The 19,270-nt window shown below is 47.6% G+C and overlaps 1 protein-coding gene across 1 annotated transcript in view; it reads right to left on the bottom strand.

The window, feature by feature from the left end:
• Positions 1-288: 288 nt before the first annotated feature.
• The window catches only part of KPNB1 (karyopherin subunit beta 1), a 31,671-nt gene continuing 12,689 nt past the window's right edge, over positions 289-19,270 (bottom strand). Inside the window, exons 10-22 of the mRNA XM_008271382.4 lie at positions 16,833-17,057; positions 14,925-15,116; positions 13,341-13,471; positions 10,719-10,866; positions 10,368-10,439; positions 8,085-8,229; positions 6,939-7,021; positions 6,347-6,454; positions 5,544-5,687; positions 5,339-5,444; positions 4,789-4,903; positions 3,945-4,106; positions 289-3,296 (exon numbers count right to left, since the gene is read on the bottom strand). Coding sequence (XP_008269604.1) covers position 3,296; positions 3,945-4,106; positions 4,789-4,903; positions 5,339-5,444; positions 5,544-5,687; positions 6,347-6,454; positions 6,939-7,021; positions 8,085-8,229; positions 10,368-10,439; positions 10,719-10,866; positions 13,341-13,471; positions 14,925-15,116; positions 16,833-17,057 — 1,632 coding nt within the window. The 3' untranslated portion in view covers positions 289-3,295. The remainder of the gene's footprint in view (positions 3,297-3,944; positions 4,107-4,788; positions 4,904-5,338; positions 5,445-5,543; positions 5,688-6,346; positions 6,455-6,938; positions 7,022-8,084; positions 8,230-10,367; positions 10,440-10,718; positions 10,867-13,340; positions 13,472-14,924; positions 15,117-16,832; positions 17,058-19,270) is intronic.

Genomic DNA, 19,270 nt, shown 5'->3' with positions numbered 1-19,270 from the left:
GCGATCATTAGCATAAAAATCATGCACAAGACACCCTTCAGTACAGGTTCCGAATCAAACTGAACAGGAAGCCTCCTCCAGATGGCACTTGGTTCCTCCCTCACTCACGGACTTGTTTTCCATGGTTCACACTGCACTACGTGGAGTCCATTTTTCAGAAGCATGTCCTCCCCCCCCCCACATGCGTGCACACACACAGCACACTCACCACACACTCGGGCTCCCTCCAGACCACTCGGTTCACCTCCACAGAGGTGACGCCACGTAGAAAAAAGAACGGGCAAAATGTTGAAAATAAAAATAAAGCGGACTTTATTTAGAAGATAGAGGTGGTGGTATCAGTTTTGGTTAATAAAGTGGGGCTCAAGTGTTTTAACAAGTCTTCAATGCCATCGCACAGACTGGCATGCCAAGGGCATTCCGAATGCCAATTACAGATTGAAGTTGTTTGAAAACCAAGAAGCTACCAAAAGCTGATGGATTTGGGTTTCTCTTAAAGTCAGACTAACACACTTCTGAAATGGTGAAGAGTAAATAGACTGCTTGGCTCTCAGAAGTTAAAACACTGCACTGCGCAGCGCCCCTCCCTGCCTCCGCAAGTCCCTAAGGCAACATTACAGTTGCCTCCGACAATTAAAACCCCAACATTTCAACAGAGGGGGCTGCAGGAAATTGAGAAAAATGAAGAGCAAAATTAATAATAAATGTAATTGGTATAGGCAGCTGCCACTTGTGGCAAACCCAAGTCTAGTCCGATGCCCATTTTGTTCACATTTGCACTGACATCTTCCCAAGCAGACGGTAACAACATTCTCAGAGGAATGTGCCGAAACTAGGGTGGGGAGGGCCAGACAGGCAGTGGACAGGATGCATTCTGCACCCAGTTGCCTTAGGTGGTACAACTTAAAGGACAAATACCCAGACTATAGGAAACCCAAAGGTTAACTAGGAAAGAGGATCAAATGCATAACCAGTGCAGAGTAACTGCAAGGCACCAAGACCACACCCCAACCAGCCCCTCTTCCTCCTCTCCACCAGCATTAACAGCACTCTCAATGGCCTCCCTGAACAAAACAGGACAAAGCACACGGAAGGTTTCGTTTCCATGATGGTTCTTGGCGTCCTTTATTCTCCTGCTGTCTAGCTAAGCAGCCCACACAGGACAGAAACGGGTAGCACTGAGGAATGATCAGACTGTTTTCTCCCCAATAGTCCTGCCCCAGCCCTCTCTATAGCAGGAATGGTTACAACATCCTTTCCTTCAAACTAAAATGGAATCAAGGCATCGCAGGCCAGGCCTCCTCACAGGGCTCAGGGGCTGGTTTGAGCTCTTTATTCACAATGGAGCGTCTCTCCTTCAAACACCTGGTTTTTTTTTTTTTTTTTTTTTTTTTGTACACTGGTTCATAGATCGGCACTTGACTTTGAACCTGGCACCAAAAGGCACAATATCTGATACCCTGTACAAGAGCTATTAGAGATGCTGCCGTATGGGTGGGCAGAACCGAGCCAATCCCACTGACGAACGGAAGGCTTGGATAGGGAGGGGAAGGCGGGAAGGAAGAGATGGAATAAAACATAAGCCCATTTTTTTGCTAGAATGGAAATGACAGTGGGAATGAGGGTTTTGTTTTTCAATCCTCCAATTATCAGGAAGCAATTAAAATGCCTCCTTTTTTTGGAAAGCAGCATATTCAAACTGCCAAAACTCCTAACAACTGCAAAACCAAAAGGGGATCAAAGCTCTTAACATCCCTTCTTATTGCTGAGATTCTAGAATTCAGGGTGCCCTGTTCCCTTGTAAAAGGGAAAATAATGAAGTCTGATTTATGTTAAGCACAGCACATCACACTTTTTAAAAATATTAAAGCGTGTGACCAGGGGAATGTTTGACACCATTTTATTAATCTTCAACTTCAGTGGAAAAATAAAACCTTTTTCAAGTGCCATTTTCATCACAAGACTTCTAGTTAGTGTGTGTGTATGTGTGTATAAACACATACACACACACACATTTATATAGTTTTGTTTTGTTGGTTTTCAAGTGCAGCAAGAGACCAACACCGCATTGCAGTCAATCAAATAAAAGAGAACAGAAGGCCAAGCAGTTTCCAAATGGTCATTTTATCAGGTTGTTTGAACATTAAATTTATCCTTGTTTGCAATCCAAAATCGTTCCCTGAAGTTTGCTGTTGTGTGTGTGTGTGTGTGTATTTACTGTTATCGTATGTCACTTTCTAAACTCTTTGGCACAATTTTCTGGGGGCGTTCAGACTGCCACAATACCAGTCAGGAGAGAGCTTTCCTTTCGTGCTGCCAATTCTGAGCATTGAAATTTTGGTTTGTTTGGGTTGTGGCTCTTTTTGTTTCTGAAGTCTGTATTCTTTATTTGTAACAATTGTACTTTTATTTTTCTATATCCTCTAACTCCAGAGTTTTCTCCTTCTCCCCCCTCCCCCCGCTTCTACATTCACAGTTGAACCATATTATTTAGGAAAGGCGCCTTGATGAAAAGACCAGGATAGGAGCTCTGACCATTCGTCAGTGTTTTCCCTAGAATAATTAAAAACAAAACAAAACAAAACCTAAAGAGCGTCTTTCCATTTTTTTAAACATCTCTTGTGCTGCATCAGTAGACAGAACTTGGGTTAGTTTTATGAAATGCAACATCTAACCCCTGTTTTCTGGGAAAAAGAAACTGCAATGACTTGAAGTTGAGAATGTGGATACCGCCTCACTCACACACACTCATTCTCAGACTGGACAAACCCCTCCCTCGCCCTCCTCCTCCTGGCTGGCGCACACTGGGCCGCGTGGCAAAGGTACAGCGGAGGTGGGCTCGAGAGCCAGGCTCCCTCTTTCTCCTCAGTAGCAAAGGCCAGGCTGCCTTTTACAAGCACCACAGCTGAACCCAGTCCCCGCCTCCTCTCCCAAACCAGTCATTCCACTCGGTACCGGCCACAAGACAGAAAAGCTACTTCTAGCCTCTCCCTGGGAAGAGACAGCTTTCTTTCTGTTGTTACAAGCAAGTAAATCCACCGTTTTCTTTTCCAAGATGGCCGATGTTATGGTTTTCTACGAAGTCAGTGCTTCCTTAGCTCACTAACAGCGCTGCTGTTGGCGGCTGCGGCTGCTGCTGTGGCAGGATTTTCAATGTGGTGTGTTTTCAAGCCTCACTCACTCATCCTCTCATTCCCAAACATTCAGCATCCGTGCACACTCCTCACTTCCGGGTTTTTCAAAAGATTGGAGATTTCCAGTGGGGGTCTCAGGTTATCATCCCAATGGTAACAGATCTAAAAAGAGATGGAAAAAAAGGTCAACCCCGAGATCACATCTACCCAAGAGCCAAACACCTCTGTTCCTTCAGTTAAATGCTTCCAGACTGGAACTCAATCTGTCACCTCTGCAAGCACTGTTTTTCTTCTCTGCGACGTGCCATCTACCTGCTCTCATTAGCACCTACATCAAAGGGTGAGGCAAAACTCAAACAGCCAATTTTACTGAGATCTGTGGAATATGATAACTGAGTAGCTGAGAGGAAAATAAAAGTATTTCAAAGCAGGGGAAGAACTCGGCTTTGTCTAAAAGCACTCCAGCGGAGGAAAAAGAGCATGAGGAAGAAAGGAAGGCGTTGGAAAGAGAATTCCGGGTTATGGGGCAGCCATCACTAATGATTCTATTAGGGCCCAAAACGTTTTCGGAATTTCAGGAATTCCGTTCTGTAAGTTCTATTCTCCATCCCCGTGAGGAATCGGCCACTGGGCTCAGGAAAGATGCCTCACTCTGCTAGTACAAAGCCAGAGATGCAAAGCCCAAACCAGAAGCACCTACGTGGAAAAGACAGCACATAAAATACCAACAGGCAGCCCTTGCCAGGCAGAGCAACCAAGACACGGTACTCCTTCCCGAGACAAAAGAGGGCAGCAAAGACAAACTCTCACCAAGCCTGGTTCTTCAGTTTCCTCAGTTCTTTCGTTGCCCATGTAGCAAGGGTTTTTGCTTTGTTAGTCTTCGATCTCCGGCCTTCAGTTAACAGTTCATGGATCATTGGCCTAGCTTCTACTAATTTCAGTACGTCCTTCCCAAATGCTGTACATAAGTCCCTGTGCAAAATAAACACACCTGAGCGCGAGCTCTCGGCCCCTTCCCAGTACCGGACTGCGGGCCCTCCCTACAGTGCTGAGTTAGTTCTCATCTACTTTCTAAAGCTCAAGAGATTTTCTGAGAGTACACACAAGACAGAGAGCTTCCATCCACTGGTTCACTCCTCAACTGCCATGGTGGCTGGAGTCAGAGTCAGGAGCTAGGAGCTCAGTTCCTGTTCCCCCGTGGGTGGCAAGAACTCAATTACTTGAGCCATGTCTGCTGTCTTCCAAGGTCTGCACTGGCAAGAAGCTAGTGCCACAGACTGGAATGAAACTCAGGCACTCGAGCGTGAGCTGTGGGCATCCTAAATGTGAGGCCAGGGACCTGCTCCCCTACGCGAGAGAGCGAGAAGTTTAATGTCTGCACTCAAATCCAAGTCTTGAGAACAATGTTCTTTCTCCTAACAGTGCTTTAGAAACTCAGAAGAGAAGGCTACACAGAGGCAATTTAATGACCAACGTCAGAACTTACTGAGGAGCAGTGACAGAGATATGGGGAGTCTGGAATAATCTCTCAGTATAGGCCCCTGTGACTCTCCAAAAACAAAACAAAAACAAAACAAAACTCTGTGCCAAAGAAGTGGGTTATTGCCATCCACACTATTCTCAAACTCTCCGCTGCTGGCAGCAGGTGACTTACCCTATGAGTCCAGCAGCACAGGCTACTACTCCATCTGTGTGATCCTCATCTCCAGCAATGTGGTCAATGAAAGACAGAATAAATTCTACTCTGGGCTGTACCAGCATTACATCCGCTGTAAAAGAAAGGCAAGATCTGCTCAAGTTGCTGCAGTCTGGCGGGACTATTCCTTTTCAAACGTTCAACTCTTCCATCTCTGGCAACGAGGGCCCAGCTGGAGAACCAGCTGCATGCGGCGATGACGAACAGCTCTGCCAGGTGAAGAGCTCTTTCCAAAGTCAACAAGAGACCAACAGTCTTCCTTCTGTTGCATCCCACCCCTTGTGATTCTCAACCAACACCAGACAAAGCCGCACAGGAAGGAGGAGCGGGAGTAATACACCTCCACAGCCTCCCCAGAAACACTGTCTTCATCAGGCACTGTGTTCCCTCTCCCCCTCCTTCAAGCACCAGGCACTTGTTCACAAGTGAGCATCAGAATCAAAGACACAGCCCATCTGGGTAACACACACTGGCCAGCGGACTAAGGGAACTAGGTCGTATACTCAACGGTGCACGTTCTCCTGATCCCCCTTCAATCCCTGGACGATTCCGGTGTAGGCCTCCAAGCAGCTTTCCCTCAGTTCATTTAGATAATCCACCATGTCATAGTCTGACTGTAAGAGACAAAGAACAGAACCCCCAGCAGACTGATCAGCTGTGGCTGTTTGCCAACATTTGGAAAAAAAAGATGCGCAGAATAGTTTCATGCTCACCTTGTCCACCTGGGCTTGGGAGGCCTGCTGAAGTGTGTTCAGTACAACCTCTAAGTATTTTTTAAATTCCCCACCAAGAGCAAGGGCGATGTCACCAAACACGGACAGTATCTGTGGCTTCACCGACCTGTGCACGTTCTCATTCTGCCGGGAAAAAGAGAAAAGTAACAATAAATAAAGCCAAACTTTTTCAGTCAAAAGACTCATAAAACTTTCCTTTTTTTTTAATTTTATTTTTATTTTTTGACAGGCAGAGTGGACAGTGAGAGAGAGAGACAGAGAGAAAGGTCTTCCTTTGCCGTTGGTTCACCCTCCAATGGCCGCCGCGGCCAGCGCGCTGCGGCTGGCGCACCGCGCTGATCCGATGGCAGGAGCCAGGAGCCAGGTGCTTCTCCTGGTCTCCCATGGGGTGCAGGGCCCAAGCACCTGGGCCATCCTCCACTGCACTCCCGGGCCACAGCAGAGAGCTGGCCTGGAAGAGGGGCAACTGGGACAGAATCCGGCACCCCAACCGGGACTAGAACCCGGTGTGCCGGCGCCGCTAGGCGGAGGATTAGCCTAGTGAGCCGCGGCGCCGGCCCAAAACTTTCATTTGTAATAAGCAACTACTACTAAGTACTTGAATGCCCCTTCAAAAATTAACTGTGGTTCATCTCTGCAGAGATTATGTGTTTACTTTTCCTTGGTAATCGACAGCTTCCCCCCAAGTGAAGCAGGCATCCTTTACAACCTTTCACTGGAATCATCGTGAACATGACGATGGGATTCTCCAGGCTGGCTCCTGAGCATGCGCAGACACTCACCCCCAAGTTCTCCAGCAGCAGCTGCATGACCTCGTCACAGAAAGGCAAGATGTTGGACTGCAGGGCACGGCATAAGTCTCCCACCAAGCCCACAGCTGCCAAACACACCTGCAGAGAACCAAGGAAATAATCGGCCTGACAGAAAAAGCTGCCTGCACGGGAAGACATTAGTTTTACCCAGCTGCTGGTCCTGCATCACCTGAACTTATTCCCCCCTTGCTGAGATTAAGACCAATGTGGCAGGAAGGAAACTAGGACTATTCCCAGACACCACTGAGTAAGGAAAGACAATATTCACCAGGGATGGCGGTGGCAGACCAAGGTGGGGGGGTGTTTCAAAAAGCCTTCCTCTTTAGGGTGCTTCAGAGTGTAACTCTGCCGTTGCCTTTACACTACCTAGACATTCGCTCTGTGCTTCTCACGTGGTGTAGCCAACACCCTGTTTTTCACAGCCTACTCCTTGTTCAGACAGAGGCAACAAATAAGGTAGCTGGACTTTTGGAGCAAAGCTGGGGAAACCATGTAGGCTACAGAAACCTGCTGCTGTCTGTTCTACAGTGACTCTTGCATAAATGTCAAAAGCATATCCTACCTGGTACTCAGCATAATTTTTCAATCCAATGCCCAGGAAGGGTTTAAAGGCCTCCATGTACTTGAGAAATTCACCACCCAACACTGTAATGAAACAAACTGTTAGCTGAAGACTGCATCACAGGACGGCAGATGTAGACAAAAATGACCATCCTAAGTCTTACTCAACATGGCAGGGTGGAGTGAGAGTTAATTATTCTAAGACAGTAAGGCTGTCTTGCACAAGCCAAGTTTACAACTGCTGGAAAGGCCTAATTCTTAGGCCCTCGAGATAACACCACAGCCAGTGCTCTGCAGGATGGGGTTTTAGCTGGCTGAGACAACCAAGTGGTAGGGCCCTCACACAGGATGGAGGTTAGCTGTGAACTGGCTGAGCCAGCAATAAGGCCTCTTGTCTCGGCAGCTAATCACAACACATGCCCTAAGGCTAGCTTCAAAACAGGGTCCCCAGGCAATCCCATCGAGCACTTAACAAGCCACAGCCAAGAAAAGCAGCACTGGCCTTTGGATACGAATCAGCCACTCCAGGAGCCAAGATTAACTTCCTTGCCCTCTAAGGGCAGTCACATTATGCCAGTTCAGTTGGACATAAGCTCTGCGCACCAGAAGTAGGTCTGAACCTCAGGAGAGTCCTCCTCAGGGCACGGCCTTAGTAAAATACTTGCAGGTCACCCCTGAAGAGATGTTCTAGGTTTCTAAAGTGCTCTTTAATGTGCTTTTGCTTCCCCATGCCGAATTCCTACAGCACGTTCAATGTTTCATCCTATGGCATCCCAGGCACTGTGAACACAAAGCACTACTGCCCAAACCAGGGGCTTCCAAGTGCCAGAGAAGGAGAGAACTTTCACTTCTTCCACCCTTGACAGGCGCCAAACATCAATAAAGTAAGTTGACTTTCAGGGTAAGAAGGAACCTGATGAACACGGGAGAATTAATTCAGTTTCCACCAATCTGACTTAGCTGCAAACTGGCGCCCCGTTTACCTTAAGAGTGGCAAGGCAATCACTCAGGTTCAATCCAACTTTGAACCAACTCACACCCCAGTGAAAGATCTACGCTTTTTGCAGTAAAAAAGAAAAAAATTCTCCAAGGCCACTCAAACGCCTACCTTCTACAGAAACCACCTGCCCAGTCCCTGCTCACTAACCTTCCACCAGTGTGCTAACTGCCATCAGGGCATCCTCTTGCACTCCCCCAGACCCAGCTGTGCTCTGGAACATCCTCAACAGGGAAGCCATGACCACATCAGAGATCTGCAAGGCATCTTGATGCTGCACTTTGCGGAGTACATTCTGTGAAGTAAGTAAGAATTCAGGATCCATTAACTCCAAATCCTTCAACCACAACACTATACCTTTTGCTTTCAAAATAAATTAAGTCCTTTGTTCATTTTTGGAAGATCAAATATACACTTTAACTTAAGAACTTTGACAGTGCAAATATGCATTACAATGCTCACTCTAGTATCTCAGATTCTGTTTATTTATTTATTTATTTTTTATAAATATATTTGAAAGGCAGTAAGAGAGAAACGGAGAGTAAGTTTCCATCCAATGGTTCACTCCCCCCCAAATGGCCACAATGGCCAGAGCTGTGCCAGGCCAAAGCCAGGACCCTGGAGCTTCTTACAGGTCCCTTACATGGGTGCAGGGGCACACCACTTTCCCAGGTGCCATCAGTTGGGAACTGTATTTTAAGTGGAGCAGCCAGGACTTGAACTGGTGCCCTTATCGAATGCTGGTGTCACAGGCAGTGGCTTAACCTATGGTGGCTATGCCACAATGCCAGCCCCAGATTCTATTTCTTGACTCAAAACAAAACCCACTTAGTCCCACCACCTGAAAAACTGCTAGTAGTTTCCATATTCCAGCCTTACTGGAGTAACAATTTGTTTTAAAGGTTACATCACTCATAAATAAAAAACAAGCCTTCTTACACTCCAACCCACATACAGATAGCAGTCAAAAAACAGTCTGGATAAAAATGAAGCCAGTCTGACTTCTCCCAAGCCATACTCATCACACTCCAGGGTACTCTTCCATGTGCCTCACCTAATGTTACCAGATCAAGCAGTCCTGTATTTTCTCTGATGAAAAAGGAAGATCCCAGGAGGCTGGCACTGTGGCGCAGTGGGTAAAGCCACCACCTGCAGGGCCAGCATCCCATATGGGTGCAAGTTCAAGTCCGGGCTGCTCCACTTCTGATCCAGCTCTCTGCCTATGGCCTGGGAAAGCAGTAGAAGATGGCCCAAGATCTTGGGCCCTTGCACCTGTGTGAGAGACCCAGAAGAAGCTCCTGGCTTCAGATAGGCCCAGCTCAGGCTATTGCCGCCACTGGGGGGGTGGGGTGGGGGGTGTGTGTGAAATAGCAGACGGGAGATCTTTCTCTGTCTCTCTGCATCTGTCTCTGTAACTCTTCCTTTCACATAAATAAAGAAAAAGGAAGATCTCTTAACCATCATGCCTTAAAAAATGAAGTATGGGGTAAAAAAAAAAAAAAAAAAAAGGCAAAGTTTACAGGTAAGATGACCTTGTTAGCATTAATGAATATTCCAGAACTTTCCTGTTCTGTGGCAGATTAGGAAATAGCTCCTTAGCCACTTCATAAGCAGAGAACGACGTTTCAGTTCCCCAGTCACTCAAAAAAGCCTACTGTGAACACAACGATAACGAAGCTTCCAACAGCAACTGCTTCAAAAGATGACGAGTGTCTGGTGCAGCGGTTAAGACACTGCTTGGGAAGCCCCACTGCTCTCTGTAGTGCTCGGGTTTGAGTCCCAGCTCCACTTCTGATTCCAGCTTCTTGCTACTGTGCACCCTACAAGCCAGCAGACGATGGCCCGAGTGCACAGGACCCTGCCACCCCCACAGGAGACCTAGATGCAGTGCCATGCTCCAAGCCTCAGCCTGGTCCAGTCTTGATTGTTGTGGCCATCTGGGGGTGAACCTCCAGACAGAAGACCACTCTCCGCACCCCTCTCTCTGTCACTCTGCCTTTCACATATTTTTTTAAGACATAGAAAATGTAAAATTTGTTTAACAACAACAAAGACAAAAGTAGAAACTCAAAGATATATATTTGTAGCCAAGTAAACCATAGTTGGAAGTCAAATCTAATTTTAGTTTGTACAACCTAATGACAACCAAGACTAAAAGGAGCTAATATAAACTAGCTGTACAGCTGGGAGAGACCATCACACACTAAGTAATTTCCTTCTTTATACTGTGAAAAAGACAAACTTGATTTTTCTGGATAGACAGGAAATTACTCTTCCAATCAATCACAGCCCAAAGCCTTCTGAGAGCTTCAGATCAGCACCATCTATCTACACCTACACAACTGCACAGCTCTCTGTGTACATGAACTTGTCATCCTGAGACACGCAGTTTCTTCCTCTGAGCTAGTAAGAAGTGATACAGCTCTAGCATACCTGAAGAGTTGCGCAGAGTAAAGACTGAAGGTCATTGAACTGGATCCTATCGGATGTGCTCTGGATATGTGACTATAAGATAAAAAAAGAAAACGTGTTCTAAAGAGAATCCTTCCACTCTTGTTAGGGTTCCTGAGACCATTAAGTTATTTTTATTAATACTAATGTAGGAAAGCAAATAAAAACACATAACCCACATGCACATGAGTAAACTGTGCCAAGTAATGCTTATGTAAAGTTGTAATAGTTTCTGTATAGCATGACATCTTTCTAAGAAAATACATACTGAAACACCAAACAGTCGTGTGTCCAAGGTGCTGCCCTCTCCAACAGCCAGGGATGCTGACTCACCTCCATCTGAAGCACCTGCTGCAGCCGCTCCATGATGACCAGGGTTGTTTTCTGCACTGCAGGGTAGCAGTCCTTGGCGCTGTTTTTCACGATCTCCATGAGAGATTCATACGCAGAACTCCTCAGGTTGTTCTGGTGGCCATCAGGTCTGCACAGAACACACAGCAAAGTTTTTAAACCTCAACTGATTAAGAAAGGACAGAGGAGCTGTTATGACATAGACACTGGCCAAAAGTAAGAACCCAGGCTGACATGATTGGAGGCCAGGCTTGAATTTAGCAACAAAATATCCAAGAATCCAACTTCCGAAAAGGTCTCTGCAAGCGATGTCTACGTTGGTTATGGTCTCCAGACCTGTTAAAATGCCCAAGTCGCAGGGCCGGCACTGAGGCCTTAGTGGGTTAAGCCGCTATCTGCAGTGTCAGAATCCCATGGGTGCTGGTTCAAGTCCCAGATGCTTTTACTTCCAATCCAGATTCCTGTGCACCTGGGAAAGCAGTGGAGGATGGCCCAAGTCCTTGAGCCCCTGAGCCCACATGGGAGACCTGGAGAAAGGTCCTGGTTCCTGGCTTTGGATCAGGCCAGGTTCGGCCGTTGCAGCCATTTGGGGAGTGAACTAGTAAATTGAAGGTTCTCTCTGCCTCTCAAATAAAAAAAGGGCCGACAACGCGGCTACTTGGCTAATCCTCCCCCTGTGGCACCGGTACCCCAGGTTCTAGTCATGGTTGCTCCTCTTCCAGGCCAGCTCTCTGCTGTGGCCCGGGAAGGCAGTGGAGGATGGCCCAAGTGCTTGGGCCCTGCACCCGCATGGGAGACCAGGAGGAGGCACCTGGTTTCTAGTTTCAGATCGGCGCAGCGCGCCGGCTGCAGCAGCCATTTGGAGGGTGAACCAACGGAAAAAGGAAGACCTTTCTGTGTCTCTCTCACTGTCTAAAAAAAACCTCTGCCTGTCAAAAAAAAAAAAAAAAAAAAAAAAAGCTAAAGTGCCTGGAAAAGCACTCCTACTCTCCCTTCTCATGTGGGAAAACCGGATGAAGCTCCTTGCTCCTGGCTTTGGCCTGGCCCAGTCCAGGCTGCTGAGTTCATTTAAGCAGTGAACCAGCTGACAGAAGATCTCTCTCTCCCGACGTCTCTCCCTCTCTAATTTTGACTTTCAAACACATAAATTAATGTTTTAAGTGCCCATGTTGCACCCTGGAGTCCTTGGGTTCCATCCCCAGTTCTAGCTCCTGGATCCAGCTGCCTGCTCATGCACATGCGGGAAGGCAGCGGTGTTCACACACGCAGTGAAGCTCCTGCCACCCATGTGGGGCATCTGGGTTGCACTTCCAGGTTCCAGCTTCAGCCCTGTCCACTGTGGGCATTTGGGGTGAACTAGCAGATTGGGAGCTCTCTGTATCTCTCAAAAGGTCTGAAATAGGGCTTTCTGAAATGTGTAATGGAATCCTAATTTAGGGACAACCTCTAATCTTTGTGTTTTGTGTGAACTGAAAAGTAAACCATCAGGAAGGGACCAGACATAAATTCTTCCGTGTTTAACTAGTCCTTCCCCATTGCTCTGTGCAAGATTGTATAAAATGACATCTCTTGGTGAATGAAGAAAAGTGGGGTATACTCTCGTAGAGAGCCAGACACTATCTTGATTTGTCCAGGAGCCAAGGACTCAATCTAGGCCTCCCATTTAAACGGCAGTAAGAACCCAATTACTTCCGCATCTCAGGAACCACCTTAGCAGAAAGCTGGAAATCAGGAGCCACAGCGAGCCAGGCATCAAACTCAAACCCAGGCGCTCCAATACGGAATACAGCATCCTAACTGCTAGGTCAAGTCCCCACCCCAACTCTTACCTAAACTCGGAGTAGAGAACCCTTTTTTTCTGTTAAGGGCCACTGGGTATTTGTAATATCATTAGAAGACAATTAAAAATTATCAACTTAAAAATTAGCCTGCTTAAAAAATTAGTTTGCTAATAAATAACTAGATTTATTGAATTTCAAGTCCCATCTGTGGTTGCCCTGGCAGGTACAGACCAAATGATTTCATGGAACTTATATGTCCATGGGCTAGCCATTCCCCACCCCTGTAAACAAGTAATTTCTTTCTTCTCTTTTTTTCTTTTTTTCTTTTTTTTTTTTTTTTGACAGGCAGAGTGGACAGTGAGAGAGAGAGACAGAGAGGAAGGTCTTCCTTTGCCGTTGGTTCACCCTCCAATGGCCGCCACGGCCGGCGTGCTGCAGCTGGCGCATCACGCTGATCCGATGGCAGGAGCCAGGTACTTATCCTGGTCTCCCATGGGGTGCAGGGCCTAAGTACTTGGGCCATCCTCCACTGCACTCCCTGGCCACAGCAGAGAGCTGGCCTGGAAGAGGGGCAACCGGGACAGAATCCGGCGCCCCGATGGGGACTAGAACCCAGTGTGCCGGCACTGCAAGGTGGAGGATTAGCCTAGTGAGCCGCGGCGCCGGCCTAACAAGTAATTTCTTAAGTGTACTTTCAACCTCTCTAGAGCAGATACAGTGCGCTCCTGTCTCATGTTGCTGTGATTAGGCTGCGCATTCTCCACACAGTGTAACAGAGTTGGGCACCCAGACATCACACCTTTCTGTACAGGAGATCAGTTACCTGTCTGTGGTCTCCAGGAGCTTCTGAACTATGAGTTCAAATGAAGAAGATAAGCAATAGGTGGCTGGTTCCTCCTGATCATCAGCTACATCTGCAGCCTCATAAGCAGCTTCAGCCAGGCTGGAGAAAGCCTGAAACGCAGAGATTTAGTATCAGTCTTGAAACAAACCCCACTCCAGGGGACAGGGTTGCGGCATGGTGCACACAGCCACTGCCTGCAGTGCAGTCATGCCATGTGGGCACCAACTGGAGCCCTGGCTGCTCCACTTCTGATCCAGCTTCTTAATGTCCTCGGAAATGCCAAGTGTTTAGGCCCCTGCCACCCACAGCACAGACCCAGATGAAACTCTTGGCTTCAGTCTGGTCAAGCCCCAGCCATTGCAGTCATCTGGGGAGTGAACCAGCAGAGGGAAGTACTCTGTCTCTCCCCCACTAACTAAGCCATCTTGGGTAGTGTTTCTTTCCAATTGACCTCAGAATGAATAAAAGCTAGTGAATCTTCAATGTTTCTGTTAAGGTCATCTCAAAGGGCCAGCAGTGTGGCACAGTGGGTTAATACCCTGGCCTGAAGCGCCGGCATCCCATACAGGCGCCGGTTCAAGACCCAGCTGCTCCACTTCCAATCCAGCACTCTGCTATGGCCTGGGAAAGCAGAAGATGGCCCAAGTCCTTGGGCCGCTGCACCCATGTGGGAGACCAGGAAGAAGCTCCTGGCTTCGGATTGGTGCAGCTCTGGTCATTGAGGCCAACTGAGGAGTGAACCATCAGATGGAAGACACTCTCTCTCTCTCTGCCTCTCCTCTGACTTTCAAATAAAATTTTTTTTTTTTAAAAAAAGATCATCTCAAGACAACTTAACATTTGACAGGTATCTTTAAAATAAAATATTCAAGGGCCAGCATTGTGGCAGGGTGAGTTAAACAGCTGCCTGGGATGCTGGCATCCCAAGTGAGTGCTGTTTCAAGTCCCGACTCCTCCACTTCTGATCCAGCTCCCTGCTAATGCGCCTGGGAAAGCAGCCGCTGGCGGCCCAGGCGCCACCCCTTGGGGAGATTCCGAGGGAACAGAAACCTTCACCTACCCCAGGGGCTGCCATCTCACCTCTCATGTACAGGAAGGCTCCTGCCCCACTCCTCCCTCATTAGCACTTCTCTCCCATTCCCTCAAAAGCCCCAATCAATTACATGCAGCCCACACTGACTCAGCGTTTAGGCCGCCTACCTTCCTTCCCTTTCTCTCTTCTCAGCAATGATGCTTCTTGTAGCCAACAAATCTCACCCTTAATCAAAATTTCTTCTCCCCAAGCAATTCAAGAAAGAAAAGCAACTCCACAGAGTTTCTCTGCTGCGTTACTACGACTGCTCTAAGTCGTTCGGGAGCCAGTTGCCATGAGTCAACAGCTCCCACTGGCTCCTGTGGGTGGCATCTCCCCCGCACTTTAACTGAGGAAATCAAAAAGGAGATGCTATTCCAAAAAAGTCTTCCAGTGAGGTAGGTCCATTTCTCCCCCTCACCCCTCACCTCCCACTTTCTTGCCATGGTTCAGGCAAACTCCTTTTCTCTCACCAGGAAAAAACCCCTTACCCAGCACACATTTGATGCCACTCTGGGTTCAGCACTGAGGCCCTCAATCAGACACTGTAGCAGGGGAGCCAAGTAGACATCATTGATGGCAGCTTCAGGAAGCAGTTCACAAATTCTGCCCACAGTCCACGCAGTTGTATCTCGAACAACTACACTTGGGTCTTTCATTAATTCTATGAGGGTGGGCATAGCCTACAAATACAACAGTTATTAGCAAAACAAAACAAAGATTAAGACTCATGTTGACTCTGTCTCTCAATAAATATAAAGTTGGGGCTAGTTTTGTGGCACAACTTAAGCTGCTGTCACCACCACCTAATACCAGCTTCCCATATACAGGCACTGGTTTCAGTCTTGGCTGCTTCACTTCTAATCCATCTCCTTGCTAACGCTCCTGGGAAGGCAGTTGAGGATGGCCCAACTCCTTGGGCCCCTATACCCAGGATGGCTTCAGCCTGGTCCAGAGCCAACTGTTGTGGCCATTTGGGGAGTGAACCAATGGATGAAGATCTCTGTCTCCATCACTGTGGTGTAGCAGATAAAGCCATCTGCGACACTGACATTCCATATGGGTGCTAGTTCAAGTCCTGGCTGCTCCACTTCCCATCTATCTCCCTGCTTATGTGCCTGGGAAAGCAGTGGAGAATGGCCCAAGTGCTCAGGCCCCTGTACCCACATGGGAGACCTGGAAGAAGCTCCTGCCTTTGGAAGGGTTCAGCTCTGGCTGCTGCAGCCAGCTGGGGAGAGAACCAGTGGATGAAGATCTGTCTCTCCTTCTCTGTTAACTCTGTTGTTCACTGGCAGTTGATGCCCACTGGATTTTGAGCACAGGCTTTGCTCCCAATTCCAGCTTCCTTCTAATGCAAACCCTGGGAGGCTCAAGTTCCTAGGTCCCTGCCACCAACGTGGGAGATCTAGACTGAGTTCTCAGTTCCCGGCTTCAGCCTGGAACGTGCCTGTTGCGGACATCTGGGGAGCGAACCAGTGGATGGAAGCTCACGGACTCTCTGCCTCTCAAACAAAAAATAAATCATGCTGATTGCTACTTCAAAACAGGAAATACTGACAAATGGATTTTAACTCAAAATATCCCTGGGGCTGGCGCGTGGCTCACTTGGCTAATTCTCCGCCTGCAGGGCCAGCATCCCACACGGGTGCCGGGTTCTAGTCCCGGCTGCTCCTCTTCCAGTCCAGCTCTCTGCTGTGGCCCGGGAAGGCAGTGGAGGGTGGCCCAGGTCCTTGGGCCCTGCACCCGCATGGGAGACCAGGAGAAGCACCTGGCTCCTGGCTTCGGATCGGCATAGCTCCAGCCATAGCAGCCATTTGGGGGGGTGAACCAACGGAAGGAAGACCTTTCTCTCTCTCTCACTCTCTATAGCTCTACCAAATTAAAAAATGTATATATATATATATATATATATATATCCCTAAAATCTTTTATAAAACACATGCTTGAAACATCTGTCAAAACTAATACAAATAGAGTGAGTTATGAAAGTCCTCCTCCCTTTATCAAACCCCAGTTCCACTTGATGCGGTGTGGGTACTGTCAGCAGGCTGCACTGAACGCTCAGCTTCCAGGATGCAGTTAGGACGGCACCAGGCCACATCCGAAAGCACCAAGTTCTATTACACCACGCAAAAAAACACACTACTTCCATAGGAGATCCTTATTACAGATACCATTCTGCCCAAAGGATGGACTATTAATCCCATCATTAGTTTTGGAAGCAATATCTAACAAAGCTGCAAGGATAAATATCAAGTTGAGAGGGTACCCGGACAAGAGGGATTAAGGGGAAACTTTGTGGCCTTTTCTGCATTTCCAACTTCCTGGGTCATAGGACTTATGCCATTAAAAAAAAAATCCTACTTTGACTTTCTACCCCCAAATTCCTTTAGTTTCACCTGTATAACTAGTGGTTTGAGCTGATTGGGCTCTGGTCCTTCCAAGATACAGCCGAAAGCCATCACTGCTGCATCCCGGTATCGCCAATCCGGGTTCTTGATGTGCTCCTTAATGAAGGGAAGGACGTGGGGGACGATGTCATCTTCACAGCAGGTGGCCAGGAGCATGAGGCACACCCCTGCTGCTTTGCAGGGGTTCCAATCATCATCATCATCATTTTCATCCTGGTGAAAGAACGTGGTGCTAAGAATGATTTTAATTCAAAAGGTTCTCTGACCACTCCAACGTAAACTCCAAGGAAGTATACAACACCAAGCCTTTATATTTGATCTCTTCCACAGTGATACATTACAAAATAAGGGGTAGCGCTGTGGTGTAGCAGGTTAAGCTGCATGGGCAGTATCCCACATGAGGGCCAGTTCAATTACCAGTTGCACCACTTCGGATCCAGCTCTCTGCTAATGCACCTGGGAAGGCAGTGGAAGACCACTCAACTGCTTGGATTCCTGCCATCCACGTGGGAGACCCAAATGGAGTCTGGGCACCTAGCTTCAGCCTGACACCGCCCCCTGGCTGGTGTGGTCATGTGGGGAGTGAACCAGCAGATGGAAGATTTCTTTCAAATGCCTTTCAAAAATACTAAATTACAAATCTTCATACAAGATGCAGATGAAAGATTCTACCTAGTACTACACAAAACAACAGAATGAACAAACTTTGGCTGCATACAACAAACATCAGTCTCAAATATGTATATGGATGGGCTTTGTGGTACAAATTTAGCTGCCATTTGGGACATGTATATCCCATTAGTCAAGTGCTGATTCAAGTCCCAGCAACTCCATTTCCAATGTAATTTCTGCTAAGACACTTGGGGAGGCAGCAGATGATGGCCCAAGAACTTGGGCTTCCTGGTTTTAGCCTGGTCCAGCTCCAGCTGTTGAGGGCATTTGGGGAATGAACCAGCAAACAGAAGACTCCTCCCTCTGTCCCTCTCCTTTTCAAATAAACAAAACTTTAGAGCAGGGGGTTGGCACTGTGGCGCAGCAAGTGAAGCTGCAGCCTGTAGTGTCAGCATCCCATATGGATGCCAATTCAAGACCCGGCTGCTCCACTTGTGATTCAGCTCTCTGCCATGACCTGGGGAAGCAGAAGATGGCTCAAGTGCTTGGGCCCCTGCACCCTCGTGGGAGAGCAAGAAGCTCCTGGCTGCTGGCTTTGCATAGGCACAGCTCTGACCATTGCAGAGCTGTGATTGAAACAGCAGATGGAAGATCTCTCTGCCTCTGCCTTTGAAATAAAAAAAAAAAAAAAAAAAAAAAAAAAAAAAAAAAAAAGCCAGACCAAATAAGCGGAAGGTACATGATTTTGGTCCAAAAATCTACCAAAATTAATCTATGGAATTAAAGGTCAAGAAAGCAAGGGGGTTCACAAGTGGGAAGAATATATGAAAACAGCCTCTGAGGTGCTATTAACAGTCACAATTCAATAAATGTGGGGCCGGTACTGTGGTGCAGCAGGGTAATGCCCTAGCCTAAAGCACCAGCATCCCATATGGGCGCTGGTTCGAGACCCAGCTGCGCCACTTCCAATCCAGCTCTCTGCTATGGCCTGGGAAGGCAGCAGAAGATGGCCCAAGTCCTTGGGCCCCTGCACCCACATGGGAGACCAGAAGAAGCTCCTGGCTTCGGGTTGACACAGCTCTGGCCATTGCAACCATCTAGGGAATGAACCAGTGGATGGAAGACCTCTCTCTCTCTCTCTGCCTCTCCTCTCTGTGTAACTCTGACTTTCAAATAAATAAATAAATAAAAACAATTCAATAAATGTTCATAAACAAAAATCACACAAAAAAGGACTGTATTAGAATCCAAAGTCACAGGGGACGGCATTGTGGTGCAACGGGTTAAGCCACCACCACCTGTAACTATGGCAACCCTCTGAGTACTGGTTTGAGTCCCAGCTGCCCCATTGTCCATCAGCCCCTGGTTGAGGCATCTGAGAAAGCAGCAAAAGATATCCTAAGTACTTGGGCCCCTGCCAATCCATGGAAGACCCAGATGGAGTTCCAGGCCTCTGGCTTAAGACTGGCCCAACCCCAGTTGTAGCCATCTGGGAAGTGAACCAGTGGATAGAAGACCTTTCTATCCCTATCTGTCCAACAAAAAAATTATGACCTCAGGTCCAAGTTCCTTATTGCAGCCATTCACAATATGTAGTAATTTAAGGCTGGCTGCCTACACAGTTTCAGAAAACCATATACATAACTTAAGATAAAAAACTAGATCTGTAAGGGGCTGGCGTAGCGGGTAAAGCTGCCACTTGTGACGCTGACATCCCATATAGGTGTCTGATCCAGCTCCCTGCTAGAAAAAGCAATGGAAGACGGCCCAAGTGTTTGGGCCCCTGACACCCACACAGGAGACCCAGATTAAGC

The sequence above is a fragment of the Oryctolagus cuniculus genome, chromosome 17, assembly GCF_964237555.1.
Source record: "Oryctolagus cuniculus chromosome 17, mOryCun1.1, whole genome shotgun sequence".
Lineage (NCBI taxonomy): Eukaryota > Metazoa > Chordata > Mammalia > Lagomorpha > Leporidae > Oryctolagus > Oryctolagus cuniculus.
This window is presented reverse-complemented; position numbering and strand designations above follow the sequence as displayed.